The sequence below is a fragment of the Canis lupus genome, chromosome 21 (genome assembly GCF_048164855.1).
Source record: "Canis lupus baileyi chromosome 21, mCanLup2.hap1, whole genome shotgun sequence".
NCBI classification, from domain to species: Eukaryota; Metazoa; Chordata; class Mammalia; order Carnivora; family Canidae; genus Canis; species Canis lupus.
This window is the reverse complement of record NC_132858.1, coordinates 4,619,231-4,637,304: the sequence shown is the minus strand read 5'-3', so window position 1 is coordinate 4,637,304 and position 18,074 is coordinate 4,619,231. Positions and strand designations below refer to the sequence as shown.

Sequence of the window (18,074 nt, the reverse complement as noted above, 5' to 3'; positions counted from 1 at the left end):
TAATTTGAGAAGAATAGGTATTAACTCTTATTTAAATGTTTGGTAGAATTCACCTATGAAGCTGTCTGGCTGTGGACTTTTGTTTGTTGGGAGTTTTTTGATTACTGATTTAATTTCATTGCTGGTAATCAGTCTGTTCCAATTTTCTATTTCTTCCTTTTTTAAAAAAAATATTTTATTTATTTATTCATGAGAGGCACAGAGAGAGAGGCAGAGACATAACCAGAGGGAGAAGCAGGCTCCCCACAGGGAGCCCAATGCAGAACTCGACCCTAGGACCAGGATCACACCCTGAGCCAAAGGCAGATGTTCAACCACTGAGTCACCCAGGTGTCCCTCCTTCTTTTCAATGAATCCAGCTAGAGGTTTATCAATTTTGTTGATCTCTTCGAAGAATCAGTTTCTGGTTTCATTGATCTGTTCTATTGTTTTTTGTTATTGTTTTTAGTTTCTGTATCATTTGTTATTTCCTTCCTTTTCCTTGGTTTGGATTTTGTTTGCTCCTTTTTTTTTTTTTTCTAGCTCCTTTAGATATAAGGTTAGGCTGTTTATTTGAGGCTTTTCTTGTTTCTTGAGGTAGGCCTATGTTGCTGTAAACTTCCCTCTTAAAACTACTTTTGCTGCATCACAAAGATTTTGGACCATTGTTTTCATTTTCATTTGTTTCCATGTAACTTTTTTTCTAAGTTTATTCTTATTATTTTTATTTATTTATTTATTTTTAGTAATCTCTACACCCAAAGTGTGGTTCGAACTCATGACTCCAAGATCAAGAGCCCCATACTCTTCCAACTGAGCCAATCAAGCTCCCCTCCATGTAATTTTTTATTTCCTTTTTGATTTTTTGGTTGATACATTGTTTAGTAGCACATTATTTAACTTCCATGTTTTTGTAATCTTTCTAGATTTTTTTGTCATTGATTTCTAGTTTCTAGTCAGAAATGATGCAAGATATGATATCAATTTTTTTAATTTATTGAGAGTTGTTTTGTTGCCTAATATGTGGTCTGTTCTGAAGAATGTGCATTTGGAAAGAATGTGCATTCTGCTGTTTTCAGATGAAATGTTCTGAATTTGGCTGTTAAACCCGTCTGGTCCGGTGTGTCATTCAAAGCCACTCTTTCCTTATTGATTTTGTTTGAATGATCTGTCCATCGATATAAGTATGGTGTTATGGTCCCCTACTATTATTGTATTACTATTATTTCTTTTATGTTTGTTATTAACTGTTTTATGTATTTAGGTGCTCTCATGTTGGTGCTTAAATATTTACAATTATTATGTCCTCATGTTGGATTGTCCCCTTTATTATTATATAGTGTCCTTTTTTGTCTCTGTCACAGTCTTTGTTTTAAAGTCTATTTTGTCTGATATAAGTATTGCTACCCCAGCTTTCTGTTGATATCCATTTACATGATGTTTCACCACCCCCTCACTTTTATTTTTTAAGATTTCATTTTATTTATTTTAATTTTTAAAAAATCCTATAGCCGACATCATTCTTTTTTTTAAGATTATTTATTTATTTATTCATGAGAGACAGAGAGAGAAAGAGAGGCAGAGACACAGGCAGAGGGATAAGCAGGCTCCACACAGGGAGCCTCACAATGGGACTCTATCCTGGGACTCCAGGATCACACCCTGGGCTGAAGGCAGCGCCGTTGTGATCCTGGAGACCTGGGATCGTGTCCCACGTCGGGCTTCTGCATGGAGCCTTCTTCTCCCTCTGCCTGTGTCTCTGCCTCTCTCTCTCTCTCTCTCTCTGTGTGTGTGTCTCTCACGAATGAGTAAAGAATCTGAAAAAAAAAAAAAAGATTTAGGGACGCCTAGGTAGCTCAGTGGTTGAGAGTCTGCCTTCGGCTCAGGTCATGTTCTCAGGGTCCTGGGATCAAGTTCCGCATTGGGTTCCCCGCAGAGCCTGCTTCTCCCTTTACCTATGTCTCTGCCTCTCTCTCTGTGTGTCTCTCATGAATAAATAAATAAACAATCTTTAAAATAAATAATTTAAAAAGATTTATTTGGGGCTCCTGGGTGGTTCAGTTGGTTAAGCATCTGCCTTCAGCTGGGGTCGTGACCTTAGGGTCCTGGGATCCAGCCCCACGTCTGCCTCCATGCTCAGCGAAGAGTCTATTTCTCCATCTCCCTCTGCCCCTCCCCAGCTCATGCTCTCTCTCTCTCTCTCTCTCTCTCTCAAATAAATAAATAAATAAATCTTTTTTTTAAAAGACTGATTGATTTTGGAGAAAGAGAGAGCATACAAGCATGTGTGAGTGGGCACACTCACATGTGGGTCAAAGGGTCAGAGGGAGAGGAGAGAGAGAAGACCAAGCAGACTTCAGTCTGAGCATGTACCCTGATTCAGGGCTCAATCCCATGACCTGGAGACCAGGACCTGAGCTGAAACCAAGGGTCGGAGGCTTAACTCACTATGCCACCCAGGTGCCCCTTTAATTTCTTTTTTTTTTAAGTAGTCTCTAAGTTCAGCATGGAGCCCAGCATGGTGCTTGAACTCATGACCCTGAGACCAAGCCCTGAGCTGAGATCAGGAGTCAAATGTTTAATCAACTGAGTCACCCAGGAACCCTTAAAGATTTTATTTTTAAATAATCTCTACACCCAATATAAGGCTTGAATTCAACTCTAAGATCAAGAGTTGCATGCTCTTCTGGCTGAGCCAGCCTGGTGCCCCTCCATCTCCTCACTTTCAATTTTTAAGTGTCTTTTGGTCTGAAATGAGTCTCTTGTAGGAAGTATACAGATAGGTCTTGTTTTTTATCCACTCTGTTACCCTAAGTCTTTTTTTTTTTTTAAGATGTTATTTATTTATTCATGAAAGACAGAGAGAGAGGCAGAGACGTAGGCAGAGGGAGAAGCCGGCTCCATGCAGGGAACCTGACACAGGACTCGATCCCAGGACTCCGGGAATCACGCCCTGAGCCCAAGGCAGATGCTTAATGGCTGAGCCACCCAGGCATCCATACCCTGTCTTTTAATTGGAGTGTTTAATCCATTTATATTCAAGGGAATTACTGATTGGAACATATTTATTGCTGTTTTGTTCTCATTTTATGGTCGTTTCTATAGGTTTTCTCTGATCCTTTCTTTTGCTCTCTTTCATGGTTTGTTGACTTTCTTTAATGATATACTTGGATTCCTTTCCCTTTACTCTTTGCCTATCACTGGGTTTTGATTTGTGGTTGCCATTCTGTATATAACATCTTCTGTATATAGCAGTCCATATTAAGTTGATAGTCACTTAAGTTTAAACCCATCCTTTACTCCTCTACCCACCACATTTTAGGTATATGGAGTCATATTTTTCCCACACACACATACCCTCTTTATTTTTTTAATGGAATCTCTTGACTGATTTTGACAGAAATACTTATTTTTACTGCTTTGTGTTTTTTACTTTTCTTACTCTCACCTATGATCTTTCCTTTGCACTCAAAGAGTCCCCTTTAATATTTCTTTTAGGGCTGGTTTAATGGTCATGAACTCCTTTAGTTTTTGTCTGAGAAACTCTTTATCTTTCCTTCTATTCTGTTTGACAGCTTTGCTGGATAGAGCATTCTTGGCTGCAGATTTTTCCCTTTCAGCACTTTAAATATATCACACCATTTTCTTCTGGCCTGAAAAGTTTCTGCTGAAACATCCATTGATAGCCTGATGGGGTTTCCCTTTCTTTTCGCTTGTTGTTTTAATTACTTTTATCACTACTTTTACCATTTTAATTACTGTGTGCCTTGTATGGACCTGCTTTGGTTGAATTTGTGAGGGGGGGCGGTGCGGAATCTCTGTGCTTCCTGGATCTGGATATCTGTTTTGTTACCCAGATTAGGAAAATTTTCAGCTATTATCTCTTCAAATAAATTTTCTACCCGCTTTTCTCTCTTCTTCTTATGAAATCACTATAAAGCAAATGCTAGAGTCATTGAGTTCCCTAAGACTATTCTCAGTTTGCATTATTTTCTTTCTTTTCCTTTGCTAAGCTTGGTTACTTTCCTTTACTTTGTCTTCTAGGTCATAATTCATTCCTCTGCTTCACCTAGCCTGCATTTATTCCATCAAATGTATTTTTAATTCCATTTATTGTGTTCTCGATCTCTGATTGGTTCTTTTTTTTTTTTATGTCTGTGTTAAGGGTCTCACTGATATCTTCCACTCTTTCCTCAAATCCAGTAAGTATCTTTATGATCATTACCTTATTTTGTGTGTGCGTGTGCATGTGTGTGTGTCTGTGTTTTGTTTTTGTATTTAAATAGGCTCCATGCACAGCATGGAGCCCAAAGTGGGGCTCAAACTCATGACCCTGAGACTGAGACCTGAGCCAAAATCAAGTCAGATGCCTAACTAACTGAGCCACTAAGATGCCCCTATGATCATTACTTTAAATTCTCTAACAGGAATATTGCTTAAATCCATTTCACTTAGGTCTCTTGCTGTGGTTTGGTCCTGTTCTTTCATTTGGGACATATTTCTCTACCTCTCCATTTTGTCTAGTTTTCTGTGTCTGTTTCTCTGTGTTAAGAAAGTCAGCTGCTTCTTTTACTCTTAACAGTAATAGCCTTATGAAGAAAAGGTCCTGTGGTGCCCTCCAGTACAGTATCCTCTGCTCCCCAGGGCTCAGAGATTTAGGTAGTAAATGTGTGTTGTGTGTGCTCTGCCATTGAGTCCTGGCCTCTTTTTCCTTCAGTCTTGTTTTATGCAGAGGCTCTCCTTACCTACCTTAGGCAGTGTTTGGTCCCCAGCAGTGGTGGGGCACATTTTGACAAGGTGTGCAGTGGTCTACTTGCCCCTGCTGCCACCAGACCTGAGTTCTCACAAAAACATGTAGGTAGGAAGATGAGATGTTGACAGGGTTTGTTCTCCTGGAAGAGGGGGCATGCAGAAACAGGACTGAGGCTAGTGTGACTGGGAAAGGCAGATCCACCAAAGCATGAGGGAGCAGGGCTTGTTGTAAACAAGTTAAGTAGTAAGTAGTGAGTATTAGCTGCACTGGTTCCTGCAGGTGTCTGTTGTTTATGCCGGGGAGGGAGAGAAGGAAATAGCACCTGCTAGCTTCTTTGTTCCTAGCAGGGTCTCCCCATGATCCCTGTCTCTCCGGGTCATGCTTTGAGATTAGCAAATCACTCTTCCTCTTATCTGCCCCTGGCATTTTTCAAACTTCTGTTATCTGCACAGCTGTGCTGTCTCTTTAAGTACAGGACTCCACTTCCTAATGCCCAGCTAGGCCCTACTGGAGTAGAGACTGCTGATTTTTAGAATTCCAGGCTTTAAGTCCTGCTGGCTGTAAGAACTCATGAAATTGGCCCCTCTTGCTTTCAAAAGCAAATGTATGGGAATTCATCCTCCCTATTCACGGGCTTCCTGGAGTGAAAGTCTGTTTTTCACCCTTCTCTACACCACTGGCTTCCTCCCCACTGTGGACAGCTATGGTCTGTTTTGCTTCCAAACCGTGTCTTCATCCTTCCTACCTTCTTCGATGTGGCCTCTTCTCTACCTTTAGTTGTGAGTTTGCTCTGCCAGTTTTCACATTGTTTTCTGGGTTATTCACACTAGATGCAACTGTTATCTAGTTGTATCAGGGTGATGAAGTGAGCTTAGGGTCCTCCTACTCTGCCATCTTCCCAGCTGACCCTTGGGAAATAATCCCTTCCCTTTTCTTGACTTCAGTTTCCTCACTTTACAATGAAGAGATTAGATACAATGATCCTTGATTCTGAACTACACCCCAGAAGGAGGCATCTGGGAATTAAACCTGGGAAGGGGCCTGCTGGTGACATCATAAAGGGAGAATTCCATGAGAAGACTCAAGATTTTCTAGAAGCCCAGTGCCACAGTTTAGGTGGGAAGCGTATGTAACTCAGGAAGAAGACTTTTGGGCCCATATCTTGACCTCTCCTCATTCTAGGGTTCCCAGTATAGTCATGGATCAACCCTTGTTGGCTGAAATGGCTCAAAAGGAGGCAGACACCAATAATTTGGATGTGTTATCTCACCCTTGCTCACCAACCCCACATCACAGATCAAGCCATAGTGGAGTCCACCACCATCATGAGTCTCATCACCACAGTGGGTCCCCCCATCACAGCGAGTCTCACCACCATGGTGGGTCCCCCCATCATGGCGAGTCCCACCACCTTGGTGGGTCCCACCATCACCGCGAGTCCAATCACCTTGGTGAGTCCCACCATCTTAATGAGTCCCACCATCACAGCATGTCCCATCATCATGGCACATCCCATCATTCTGGCAGGTCCCACCATCATGGCACATCCCATCATCCTGGTGGGTCCCACCATCATGGCATATCTCATCATCATGGTGGGTCTCACCACGTTGGTGAATTCCAAGATTTTCATGACAATGCCTCCTCCCACCATTCCTTCTGCTCTCACCGCTCCCACCACCATGGTGGGGCCCACCATTATGGTGGAACCCACCACTTCACATCCCTTGCCCTGACTCCTCATGGCACTGATCTCTCCCATCATTCCAATGGTGAGGGCCACTTTGATGGTGAGTACCACCATGCTAGCAGAGGACATCATGATAGGCCCCACCACCATGGTGGGCCCCACCACCACAGTGAGCCCTACCATGACAGTGGGGCTTACCACCACCGTGGGGCTTACCACCACAGTGAGCCCTACCACCAGAGTGGGTCTTACCAATATGATGAGTCCTATCACCATGGTGGACTCCACCACCATAGGAGATCCCACCACCATGGTGGGTTTTACCACCATGGTGAGGTTTCCCGCCACAGCAGGATCCATTCCCAAGGTGAGCCTTACCACCATAAAGATTCCTATACATATGGTGGCTCTCACCATGACAGTGAGGCCTATTACCATGGTAGGCACCGACATCATGAAGCCCGCCACCATAGAGGGCCTCTTTATCATGGAGAGACCTTATCCCACCCTTCTTATGAGGGATCCTACCATGATCACATACCTCACTACTATGATGAGTACCACCAGAGCCACCGCAGTGAGCACCATGGCCACCATGGCAAGCACCACCATGGCCACCACGGCGAGCACCACCATGGTCACCACGGTGAGTACCACCATAATGTGCATCGTCAGGATTATCTCCGTGGTGATTACCACTATGGGGAGTACCCTCATGGTAGCTCCCAAGGCTTTGGCCCACACAAGTCTCAGACTGTGGCCAGAGCCTTCCTTGGCTCTTCGCTTTCTCATTCAGTAGCCCTCCAGCCTAGCAAGCTCCAGATACAGCACTCAGCCTTCAGCCTGACTCGTTCCCGCAGTGCAGTGCACTCACATGGATCCCAAGTGTCCAACAAAGTCCACCCTCAGGATTCCTCCTCTAAAACTTCCTCAGAAAGCTGGACAGAAGAAGATGAACAATTTCAGAAGCGCAAAAGTAAGTTCCTGCCTGCTCCCCATCCCCAAGTCCCACTGCCTGGCCCAGATTCCAGTCCTGACTTGGATCCTGCACTGACCTCCCACAGATCATGAGGCATGAATCTTACCTGCATGCATATTCCATTGGCTATTCAGTCACCTGACTGTTCATCATCCAATCTCCTGGTCCTTAAATGATGCATCTCTTCCGGCGACCAGCTGTTTGTTCATCCAGTCACTGCTGTGCATATATACACTCACTTCTCAAATATTTCTTCTTGTCTAATATGAGCGCCTGGGCCCTGGAAGTGCAGAGAAAACAAATCCTGCCCTCGAGGGGCTCCAAGACTGGAGGTGGTCACTTAAACAACAAATCCTAGTCCACCCTCCATACCAGGACAATTTCCACTGTCGGTTCTATTTGTCCACATTTCCCCCACTAAACTGTGAACATCTTGATAGAGATTGGGAGCCAGTGTCTGAATGAGGCCTTTGTTTCAGGGCAGGGAGGAACCTTGGCTATGAATGCACAACCCTCCAAGCTTGGCCCCAAGACATTCCGTAAACAGGGTAACAGTCTCACAAACAAGCAGAGAGGGGTAGGTGCCTAATTGGATGGAAGTAGGGAAGGCAGCCAAAAGGAGGAGATGTTCAGCAGAATCTCAGAGGAAGAAGGAACGTTCACCAAGAGGACAGGGTAGTGAGGAAAGTGGGGTTTTCCATGGACACATTGCTACATGAGTAAAGAAAGGCCGGAAGCTGTAGAAGCATGAGCCTGAAATCTGCTTGAGCAGACCGCAAATCCCAAACAGGCTGGCATCCACCACGGAAGGGGTCAGTCAGGTCTGTGGCCCCAGGATCAGCACAGAGCTGGCATAGAGGCACTTCAGTGAGTAAATGGTAGGCACACAGGCAGGCATGAAGAGGAACCCCAACTTAATCTGGGAGGATGCCTGGTATACCCATGTTCCCTCCCAAACAGACTTGACTCTCTGTCCCCCTTATAGCTGGCAGAGCTCAGCGGTCCCACAAGAAGCTGCACACCGTGGACCTCTTCTACAGGTTGTGGGAAAAATTAAGCTACCTCATTCGGGGCCTCCGGAGAATGCTTAGGAACCTGACTGAGTCCCTAGCCTTTGAAGCCTTCATCTTCCTCACTGTCTGCCTCAACACTATTATGCTTGTGGCCCAGACCTTCGCTGAAGTAGAAGTCCGGGGTGGTAAGAGCTGGGGAGCCCCTTTCACATGGAGGAGGCCAGAGATCTTGTTCCAGCCTCCTGTGGGCCTGATCCAGTACTGGATGATTTATGTAACTTAGCTCATTTGATCCCTACCCCTGGGAAATAGACAACATTGCCCAGTATTTTTTTTTTTAAGATTTTATTTATTTATTCATGAGAGACACACAGAGAGAGGCAGAGACACTGGTAGAGGGAGAAGCGGGAATTGATCCCAGGATCCCGGGATCATAATCTGAGCTGAAGGCAGATACTGAACCACTGAGCCGCCCAGGTGCCCCCAACATTGCCCAGTATTAAAGATGAGACTCAGAGATCTTGCTGAGGTCAACTAGCCCGCCAGACAGGCCCGCTGAATGGAACGATGTGCTGTTTGTGATACACCCACCAGGTGGTGCATCAACCCCAAACACGCAGCCTTGCGGGGCAGTAGGAGGGAACCCAGGTGGCCTAGAAGAGCCAGGAGACTCTGAGCAAGAGGCGGTGGAGGTGAGGGTGGAAAACCAGGCAAGGTGGCCTCTGAGGCCCTCGGCAGCAGGGTGGAAGAAAGGCCTACCACAGCGGAAATAAACTAAGCAGAGAGTGCGATTGGTGCATTCTTAATCTTACCCTGTTCAGTGAATCCGATGTTTCTGAAAACACCATCAGGCAGACTGGTATTCTTATGGGACCAAAGTGGGTCTGCTGCTTGGTGAGGTCTAGACAGCCTAGACAGCCTACCCCAGGTGGAGCTGCCTCACCAGGTCATCTTTATTTGTAGAAATAAGTAGATCAACGGGAATAATTTCTAATGCTGTGACTCCCCTAGCAAGGGAAAGCAGGCTCCTTCTCCTAGGGCTTGGGATGAATACTGAGAGGGTTTTTTTTTTTTTTAATACTTTATTTATTCAGGAGAAACAGAGACAGAGAGAGAGGCAGAGACACAGGCGGAGGGAGAAGCAGGCTCCATGCAGGGAGCCCGATGTGGAACTCAATCCTGGGACTCCAGGATCACACCTGAGCCAAAGGCAGACTGGCTTAACCACTAAGCCACCCAAGTGTCCCAGAGAGCGGTTTTAACATTACAGAGGCTGAGGCACTCTGACTCTGAAGGCTGTCTTCCTCCACCGATTCTTTTTCTTTTCCTGCGGGTTCTTCTCTCATTTCTAAAATGTAAGATTGACTGTTAGGCAGAAGCCGCTAGGAGTTTCCTGAGTTCAGGGGGTCAGTCCTGAGTTCAGGGGGTCAGGCCAAGTGATAGTATTATCATTGTTTTGCAGACAAGAAAACTGAGGTGCAGAGCAATTAAGATGTACAGTCCTCAGGGCAGAGCCAGGTCCTCCCTGAAAGGGACTGTGTGTGAGGTCCAGAGGGAAGGGGGAGAGAAGGGCCAGGGTTGCTGGGGATGGCCCCCAGGGAACCCCTTCTGTCTCCACAGAGTGGTACTTCATGGCCTTCGACTCTATTTTCCTCTGCATCTACGTGGTAGAAGCTGTACTCAAGATCATTGCTCTGGGCCTCAAGTATTTTTCTGACTCCTGGAACAATCTGGGTGTGTGTATCTGGGGGTGGGGGCAGTGAGCCACTGGACTGCTATAGGGGGCTGAGGACAGAAGGGGACTGGCAGGCAGTGGTGGTGTCAGAGGACCACAGGTCTGAGTGAGGGCCTGTGCAGGACCCTGACGCCCAGCCCCACTGTGCCCTCAGACTTCTTCATCATGATCATGGCTATGCTGGATTTCCTGCTCTTACAGTTCAACTCCTTCACTTTCGTCTACCACCAAAGTGTCTTCCGGATCTTCAAGGTGTTCAAGAGCTTGCGGGCCCTGAGGGCCATCCGGGTCCTGCGGAGGCTCAGGTCAGGGGGGCACAGCTGTCCACTCTGGGGTGGGGATTCCACAGGACAGAGTATGCAGGCCTGGGCTTCTAGGAACCTACTGGGACCTGTTCAGGGGAGACGGGAGCCAGGACGCTGTGGACTCCAGCCCACTTCTGATAAGCCTCCTGCCACCTGCTAGGATCAATCACTTCCAGAGAGTGCTGGACTCTCCCAAACCACTGGCAAAGCAGGGACCTTCTGTAGCTGCCAGCACAGATCCCCCACCAACCCCTCTCATTCATTCAGCCTCCCTCTCAACTTCTGCCCACAGCATCTTGACCAGCCTCCAGGAAGTGACTGGGACCCTGGCACGGTCCTTGCCGTCCATCACCGCCATCCTCATCCTCATGTTTACCTGCCTCTGTATCCTGTGCTGTGGCGGGGGAGGGGGGGAGGACGGGGGTTGGGTGGGAGCCCAAGGTGCTGCGATGGGAGGAATGGGACTCTGTGAACCTGGTTTGACCCTCAACAGCCAGTCCTCTTTTCTGTGGTGCTCCGGGCTTTGTTCCGTCTATCTGACCCGAAGCGCTTCCAGAGCATCTTCACCACCATCTTCACCCTTTTCACCTTGCTCACCCTGGATGACTGGTCCAGCATCTACCTGGACAGCCGGGCCCAGGGTGGGACAGGCCCCAGGCTGGGTGGAGGGCAGGGGCTTGGTGGGGTGGGCAGACCCCGGTGGATTGGTTACCCCATCTGCAAAGTGGGACATCTGATGTGCGCTGGCAGGGGTGTGACGAGGGCAGGTGAAGAACTCACAGCTCAAACGACACCCTCTCTCCCAGGTGCCTGGCACATCATCCCCATTCTCATGATTTACATCATCATCCAATACTTCATCTTCCTCAAGTGAGGACCCCACCCCTACTTTGCTCCCTGGCTTCACCCCCACCCCCACCTAACCTTGAGGCACCCCTCCCCAGTCTTCTCCCCTTGGCCATGCCACAATGAGCCCAGAGAAGGGTGCGGGGCCTCTCCTACAGCCTCCTCCTCGGGAGTACCCCACTGTCCACTCTCACTATCCCCAGCCTGGTGATTGCTGTCCTGGTGGATAACTTCCAGATGGCTCTGCTCAAAGGCCTTGAGAAAGTAAAGCAGGAGGTACTGAGGGGCGTGGGGCAGGGGGACCAGTTGGGGGAAACATGAAAGGGCGGGCACAGGGGCTGGGAGGAAGGGAGGAGGGGGCTCCAGGAAAGGGCAGACAGGAAGGGGACTCTGGCAGGACAAAGGCCTCTTCTTCCCAGAGGGCTGCCCGGATCCACGAGAAGCTGCTGGATGACTCACTGACAGAACTCAGCAAATCAGGTGCTGGCCCTCCTTCCACTGTCAGACACGGAATTCCAGGTTCAGTGGCAGAGTTTGAGAATCGGAGACTCAGGAAGACTTTCAGAGCCTAGAACTTTGGTCCAAATTGCCTTTTGACTGATTGTCAATTCTTGAAAGCCCCATTTGTGAAATGACTAATTGACCAAACGATGATTCATTCACCGAATATTCATCTCTTCTAATAATTTATAAAGGATATGGCACTTGGTTTTACATGGGATAGTTCCAGCTGCCTTTGAGGGTTTTGTCACAGTGTTACACACACTTGTCCAGAGTCACTCAGAGTGGATTGAGAGTCAAAAATCAAAGTTTCCTGCACATGTTCATTTTTACAAACCTGACTTTCTGAGTGAATTGATTTTGAGATAGTTGATTTGCTTCCTGCTTAAAGATCTTCATAACCTTAGAATCTGAATTCCAAGGATCCCACTCTTAGGCTCATCAACACCAGAGGGTCTCAAGGGTCTCAAGGGGTCATTGGGTCTCAAGGGGTCACTGGGTCACTCCTTCCATCAGGGATAGACACATAGCTTAAGCAAAAAAGCTTAAGCAAAAAGAGGAATTAATTGGCACAGATTACTTAGCAAATTGAGGATGTGTGGGTTTTCAGGAATGGCTGGATCCAGGATTCGGTCTCTTTCCATCTCTCTGCTCTGTAGTCCTCTGCGTGGCTTTGTGTTTATGGTGGCCCTTCCCTTGTCGGGGGAACTCGGCCACCTGCCACTCTAGTCCCAAATCTTCACAGGTTAGCCATCCCTATCATGCCAAGCAGAGACTTCCTCTTCTTCCAGTATTTAGAGCAAAGTCCCAGAAATGAGTCTTCTTTACTTTGGTCACCTGACTATCTTGGAGCCAATCACTCTGGTGGAAAGAATAGGCTGTTCTGATTGGCCAGGCCTGAGTCACATGTCCTTAGATGTGGGAGACAAGGTGGACCCAAAAGGCACAGGAGTAGTTCCTCAGGAAAAGTAGGGGACTTTTACCAGAGGGAGAGACAAAGGAACAAACAAATCTGATGCGCACTCCACATCCAGAGAAGCCACCTCTCTGAGGGCATTGTGGACAAAAACTCTTTTAACCCCCTCTGAATACCTCTGTGACACATTGGATTTCTTCCACCTCCTCTCAATCCAGGCATCTTCTTGACTTTCCTCCTTTTTTACACCCAGAACCTGAAGAGGTAGTGAGTGAACACACCAAACAGAAGCAGCTCATTGAGAAAAAATTGGGGACCATGACTGAGAAGTAAGGAGATGCAAAGAGAGGGGAGGCCCGGTGTCTGAGGGGAGAGGTCTGGGGTCTGACCCATGGGCTGGCAGGGCGAGAGACATTGCCCACCTTTCTGGAAGGGGAGGTGGAACGCCAAGGCCCATGTAGAGCCTATAAGTGGAATGTGGAAACCGTAAGGGGCTGCTGCTCACCTTGCGCTATCTTCTGCCACCAAGAGAATCCCACCAGCAGTGCCAGCAGGGCCATGAGAGCCCCTCGGAGGCCAAGGGCAAAGGGATGGCAGCAGGGAGGGCCTGGGTATACAGTGATTCTGCTCATCTGTTTACTCGAGAAACATCCCTGCCCCTTGCTCTGGGTCAGGCCCTGCAAGGACTCCCAGACACAGACTAGCCCCTGCCCACAAGAGCCCTGTTGCCAATGACCTGTGCAGGGCCGTGAGGGTGGTGGACTTTGGCTAGGTGGAGAGGTGAAGGAGGCACGTCAAGGAGTAGCTTGGGTAAAGGCCTGGGAGGCAGATGGTCAGCACCCATTCCTGTCAAATCAGTTGGGCAGCTGGGGACTCGTGGCTGTGCTCATGGCGAGGGGACCTTGGCATAGACTCATGCTTTCTGGCTCTCAGGCCTAGGTCTGCAGAGAACCTTCCTTCTGAAAGCTGGGTCCCACTGCACTTCATCCATACTGGCTCTAAACCATCAGACAGGACAGCCCAACTATTGGTAGCCTCCAGCTCCTTCTCACCTGCTATCCTCACTCAAGCCTCAAAGGCCCTCTGTGACCCAGCCTTTGCCAACCTCCCTTGTTTCCTTGGCTACTACTTCCTGCTGTCCCCACACTGTTTCCCAAGGGCAGTCCATCCTTCTCCACCTCTGATGGAGAACTGTTGTCCACACTGTTGTCTCTGCCTGGAATGTTCTCTGGGTGCCAATGCTGGGCTCAAGCAACCACCAATTGGGAGACCCGAGTTCCAATCCTACTTGCCTCACTTCCTGGCCTTCCCGCCCCCTTCCAGGTTCTAGCAACTTGGCCACTGGCCTAGTGAACACTTGGCACTTCTGTAACATTTTCTTGGGGGTTTCCTGGCCTCCAGACTCTTCCACCTGGTCCACCTCCACAAAGGGTGCCCTCTGGTTTTGTCTGTTGGTTGGTTGTTGTTGTTTGTTTTATTTTTATTATTTTTTATTTATGATAGTCATACAGAGAGAGAGAGAGAGAGAGAGAGAGAGAGGCAGAGACATAGGCAGAGGGAGAAGCAGGCTCCATGCACCGGGAGCCCGACATGGGATTCGATCCCGGGTCTCCAGGATCGTGCCCTGGGCCAAAGGCAGGCGCCAAACCGCTGCGCCACCCAGGGATCCCTTGTTGTTTGTTTTAATCTTTCCTTTCTTTTTATTTATTTAGAAAGTGGTCTTTGTTAAAAGCAGTTTAGGCTTTTCCTTTGCATCAGACTTTGAAACCCTACAAGGCTCTTGGCTCCTTTGATAAGGTCTTGGCACTTTGTGTTGACCTTTTCTGGGTGTTTCCATCTCCAATTCACCCAGTCTCTACAGCCTTCTTCCCTGAGGCCTGCCCTGGCCTCCAGTATACTTCAGTTTCTCTAGAGTAAGCAGACCAGACACCTTACCTAAGTTTGGCAAAGCCTCACATGTCTTTCAAACTCAAGTCCATGGCAGTTCCTCTGGAAGTCTTTTCTGATCCCCAGTACTGAATGAGGTTCTCCTCCTCAGGGACCCCCAGCACTCTGTTTATACTTATCACAAGCATAAACACTCTTGGTTCACTTTCCTGGCCCTGCCATAGACTGAGTTCCTTAAGGACAAGTATTGTTTCCCATTAATTTGTGTCCTTGGAGCTCCTGTCAGTGTTCATTGATTTCAGTGTCATTTGATGGATGGATGGATATAAAACAGGCAGGTGATGAGGGAGTTAAGAGAGGGGTAGTTGGCTGGGTGAATAGTTGGGGAGAGGCATGGTTAAGTGGATGACTGCACAACCTGATGAGGGAGTAGGTGGGTACGTCCAGGGAAGAGCAGGTCAATGGGGGGATGTGGTGGTTTGATGAGTGAGTAGATGGCTTAGGGAGGTAGGAGGATGAAGGTGGGTGAGTGGGTGAAATAGAGAGGTGTGGGTAGTTAGAAGGGCAAACACATGGGTGGGTGGATAACTGGATAACCCTACTAAGTGATGGATAACTGGGAGGGGAAACAGCAGTTAGAACCCTGTGTGGTGGGGCACCTGAGTGGCTCAGTTAGTTAGGCGTCTGCCTTTGGCGCAGGTCATGATCCTGAGGTCCTGGGATGGAGCCTCACATCATTGGGTTCCCTGCTCAGTGGGGAGTCTGCTTCTCCCTCTGCCCCTCCCCCTGCTCATGCTCACTCTCTCTCAAATAAATAAAATCTTAAAAAAAAAAAAACCTGTGTGGCACAGACACAAATTGGGGCTTTTTGTTGTGAAAAAGGAGAGATACACCATGAAAATTCCCGCTTGGGAAAGTTGCAATGGGAGGCTGGTGGGAGACAAGCAAGAAGAGCTGTCTGGGGGGCTCTGGCAGCCCAGAAGACCCTGGTAGGCAGGTCAGCTCAGGCTCCCCTCTGCCCCACTCTGCCCCTCAGGCAGCAGGAGCTCCTATTCCACTTCCTGCAGCTGGTGGAGGGGGTAGAGCATCATCAACAGAAATTCCGCTCGCAGGGATCTGTTATTGATGAGATTGTGGACACTGCATTTGAGGTGAGCCAGGCAGCTCCAGAGGAGAGGGGCCAGAGTGGGGGGACCCCAGAGGGCCAGGCGCGGGAGGCTTGTGCCCAGAGTGCCCCAAACAGTCACATGGGCATGTGTGGGGGAAGGCAGAGGCCAGTGCCAGCTCAGTCACCCTCCCTTCCTACCCCCAGGCTGGAGAAGAAGACTTCAGGAAGTGACCCCTGGATGGAGACAGTCCTGGGATGCAGATTTCAGCCTCTGGCAAGCTGCCTACGGGGTGGTGGGGGTGAGGTAGGGGGGTGAAGGTCAGGACAAAGTCCCCTGATCTGCTGGAATGATCTCTGGCCTGCAGGGCTGGGCCCTAACAGAATTTTAAAACCCCAAGTGGCTCTGTGTCCTCCCTGGCGAAACCAAGGCTCAGGGCAGCGGAACTGTGCACATGGATGTGTGTGCACTGGTGGTATGTGTGTATGTGTGTATACACGTGTCTACACGTGCACATGTGTTGTGTGTGTACACATATTGAGTGTGCTGTGTGTGAAAGGCGGTCTTCTTAGTCCCCTCCAGGGCCTGCATTCTAGCTCAGCCGTGCATTAGCAGCAGCCAGAGAGGTGACTCCGAAAAGGGGCCAGGCTCAGTGCTGGAGGGGTGAGTGGGCAGTCACCTTGCTTTGGGGAGGAAGGCCCATCTGGCCCAGGAGTTGGGAGAAAAATAACCAGCTAGAACAGCCCCTGGTTGTCAGAGCCTAGAGGACCAGTAGGCTCTAGAAATAGGGGCTCATAGCCCCGGAACTTGGGCCTACTAAGATCCTCAGAATCCAGTACAAGAATGCCAACTCAGTGAGGATGGCATGCACTCAGAGGTCAGAGGTCATTACCATACCCTGCCTTGCCTGGGATCAGGCTAAAGAACCTCAGTGAGAGGAAGTAGGGGTGGAGGCTGCTCAAGTCCTCCTGGTCTCAGGCTGGTGGTGGGATTGCGTGTGGGGCTGGAAACTTCACTGTGTGTGTGTGTGTGTGTGTGTGTGTGTGCGTGCGCTTGCGCACTGGGGGGAAATGGATGAGCCTCTATTAGAGGACAGCAGGGAATGAGCCTAATGGTTGCTCCCCACCCTGCCTGGTCTGGGGTTTAGATGAGTCCCCCTTACTTTTAGTCTGCCCAGAGCCCCTGTCCCCATGGCTAGGGCTGGAGGTGAGGCTCTGAGCCCATGCAGGGTGCTAGAGAACTAGCGCTGAGTCAGGCTCGAGCCCAGCCCTGGCCCTGGGGGCTTCCCAACCGGAGTGGAGGGTTAAACTATCTTTAGTGGCCACCTCATCTCTCGCAGAGTGAAGCCCGGGTACAGTACAGGCTGGAGGGGGTCAGGAGCAGGACTCCAGAGTAGGGGCCTGAGGGGCAACAGTTGTGCCAGGTTCCCCCTACCTCCAGGCTGGACCAGACAGTGGTGAAGACTCCAGGCCCCAGGACAAGAGCAGCACCTCCCTCTCAGGCCTGGCTGAGATTACCGCCTGGCCCAGGACCCGGGGAGAGACTGCAGAGGAAATGGTTTCTGGGATGTGGGCACAGACTCCGGGGGTGGAGAGGCCACCTGGCAGATATCTGCAAGCCTCGCCTCACCCACCACCTCACACATTCATTCAACAAGCATTTCCTGTCACTTCCTAGGGCCAGCTCCACACTGGAGGCTCCTGCTGGGTGGCTTGTGGTGGGGGTGAGGGGGCTTCCAAGCAGTGGCCACATTCCAGGGCCCCTGGGCTGACTGAGCTGCCACATCTGACAGGCAGGGGCGAAGCGGAGCTGAGGTTTTCCCCTGAATCCCTAGCTTCTGTCAGACTCAGCCCCTCGGCTCCTCAGACTTCCTCGTGCAAGTCGCCTCTGTTCTCCACTTCCCCAACTCTGTGCCAGGATGGCCTCTGAGAACAGAAGGCAGGGCCTGGGATCTGGCGCCGTTCCTCCGGAGGTCCCAGCGCTGGGCAGGGAACCGAAGGCAGGCACAGTGGCAGATGTGAGGCCTTGCCTGGAGCAGCAGAAGACAGAGGCAGGGAGCATTCTCCACACCCACAGCCACAGCAGTTCTGCTGCCTGGGCCTGGTGGGGCCCACACCTACTGCTCCCAAGGGATCCAACTACTGACTTGCCTTTTCCAGGTGTGGGTGTGTGTTTGTGCACCTGAGGCACAGCTCTGGGTGGGGCATGTGGATCTCTGGGGCTGTGTGTGTGGAGGTCTGTATACATCTCCAGGTTGGTTGGGGTGGAGGGTGTTGCTTCTGTGTGTGTGTGTTTCTGGGTTGCTAGGCTGTGTGTGCCTGTGATTTCCTGGACATGTGTACTTTGGGAGGATCCAAGGGTGTA

General features: G+C 49.3%; 1 protein-coding gene and 1 long non-coding RNA gene across 4 annotated transcripts in view; one reads left to right on the top strand and one right to left on the bottom strand.

Moving 5' to 3' along the window:
* LOC140612467 (uncharacterized) overlaps window positions 1-7,932 on the bottom strand; it is a 34,749-nt gene extending 26,817 nt beyond the window's left edge. The window contains exon 1 of one of the 2 annotated variants that reach the window (XR_012013665.1): window positions 7,508-7,932. This is a non-coding gene — a long non-coding RNA (uncharacterized lncRNA). The remainder of the gene's footprint in view (window positions 1-7,507) is intronic. The other variant, XR_012013666.1, reaches the window with a different exon arrangement.
* Window positions 5,802-16,097, top strand: CATSPER1 (cation channel sperm associated 1). Of its 2 annotated transcripts, none has more exons than XM_072789968.1 (13): window positions 5,802-7,068; window positions 7,222-7,398; window positions 8,387-8,599; window positions 10,035-10,148; window positions 10,304-10,454; window positions 10,747-10,838; window positions 10,952-11,095; window positions 11,261-11,324; window positions 11,504-11,576; window positions 11,720-11,780; window positions 12,971-13,046; window positions 15,641-15,755; window positions 15,917-16,097. In XM_072789968.1, exons 1-13 carry the CDS (start codon window positions 5,931-5,933, stop codon window positions 15,941-15,943), a joined length of 2,445 nt encoding a protein of 814 aa, XP_072646069.1. In that variant the 5' UTR covers window positions 5,802-5,930; the 3' UTR covers window positions 15,944-16,097. The 2 variants fall into 2 exon arrangements, with proteins under 2 accessions (XP_072646069.1, XP_072646068.1); XM_072789967.1 differs by having other exon boundaries at window positions 7,219-7,398.
* The last annotated feature ends 1,977 nt before the right edge of the window (window positions 16,098-18,074 follow it).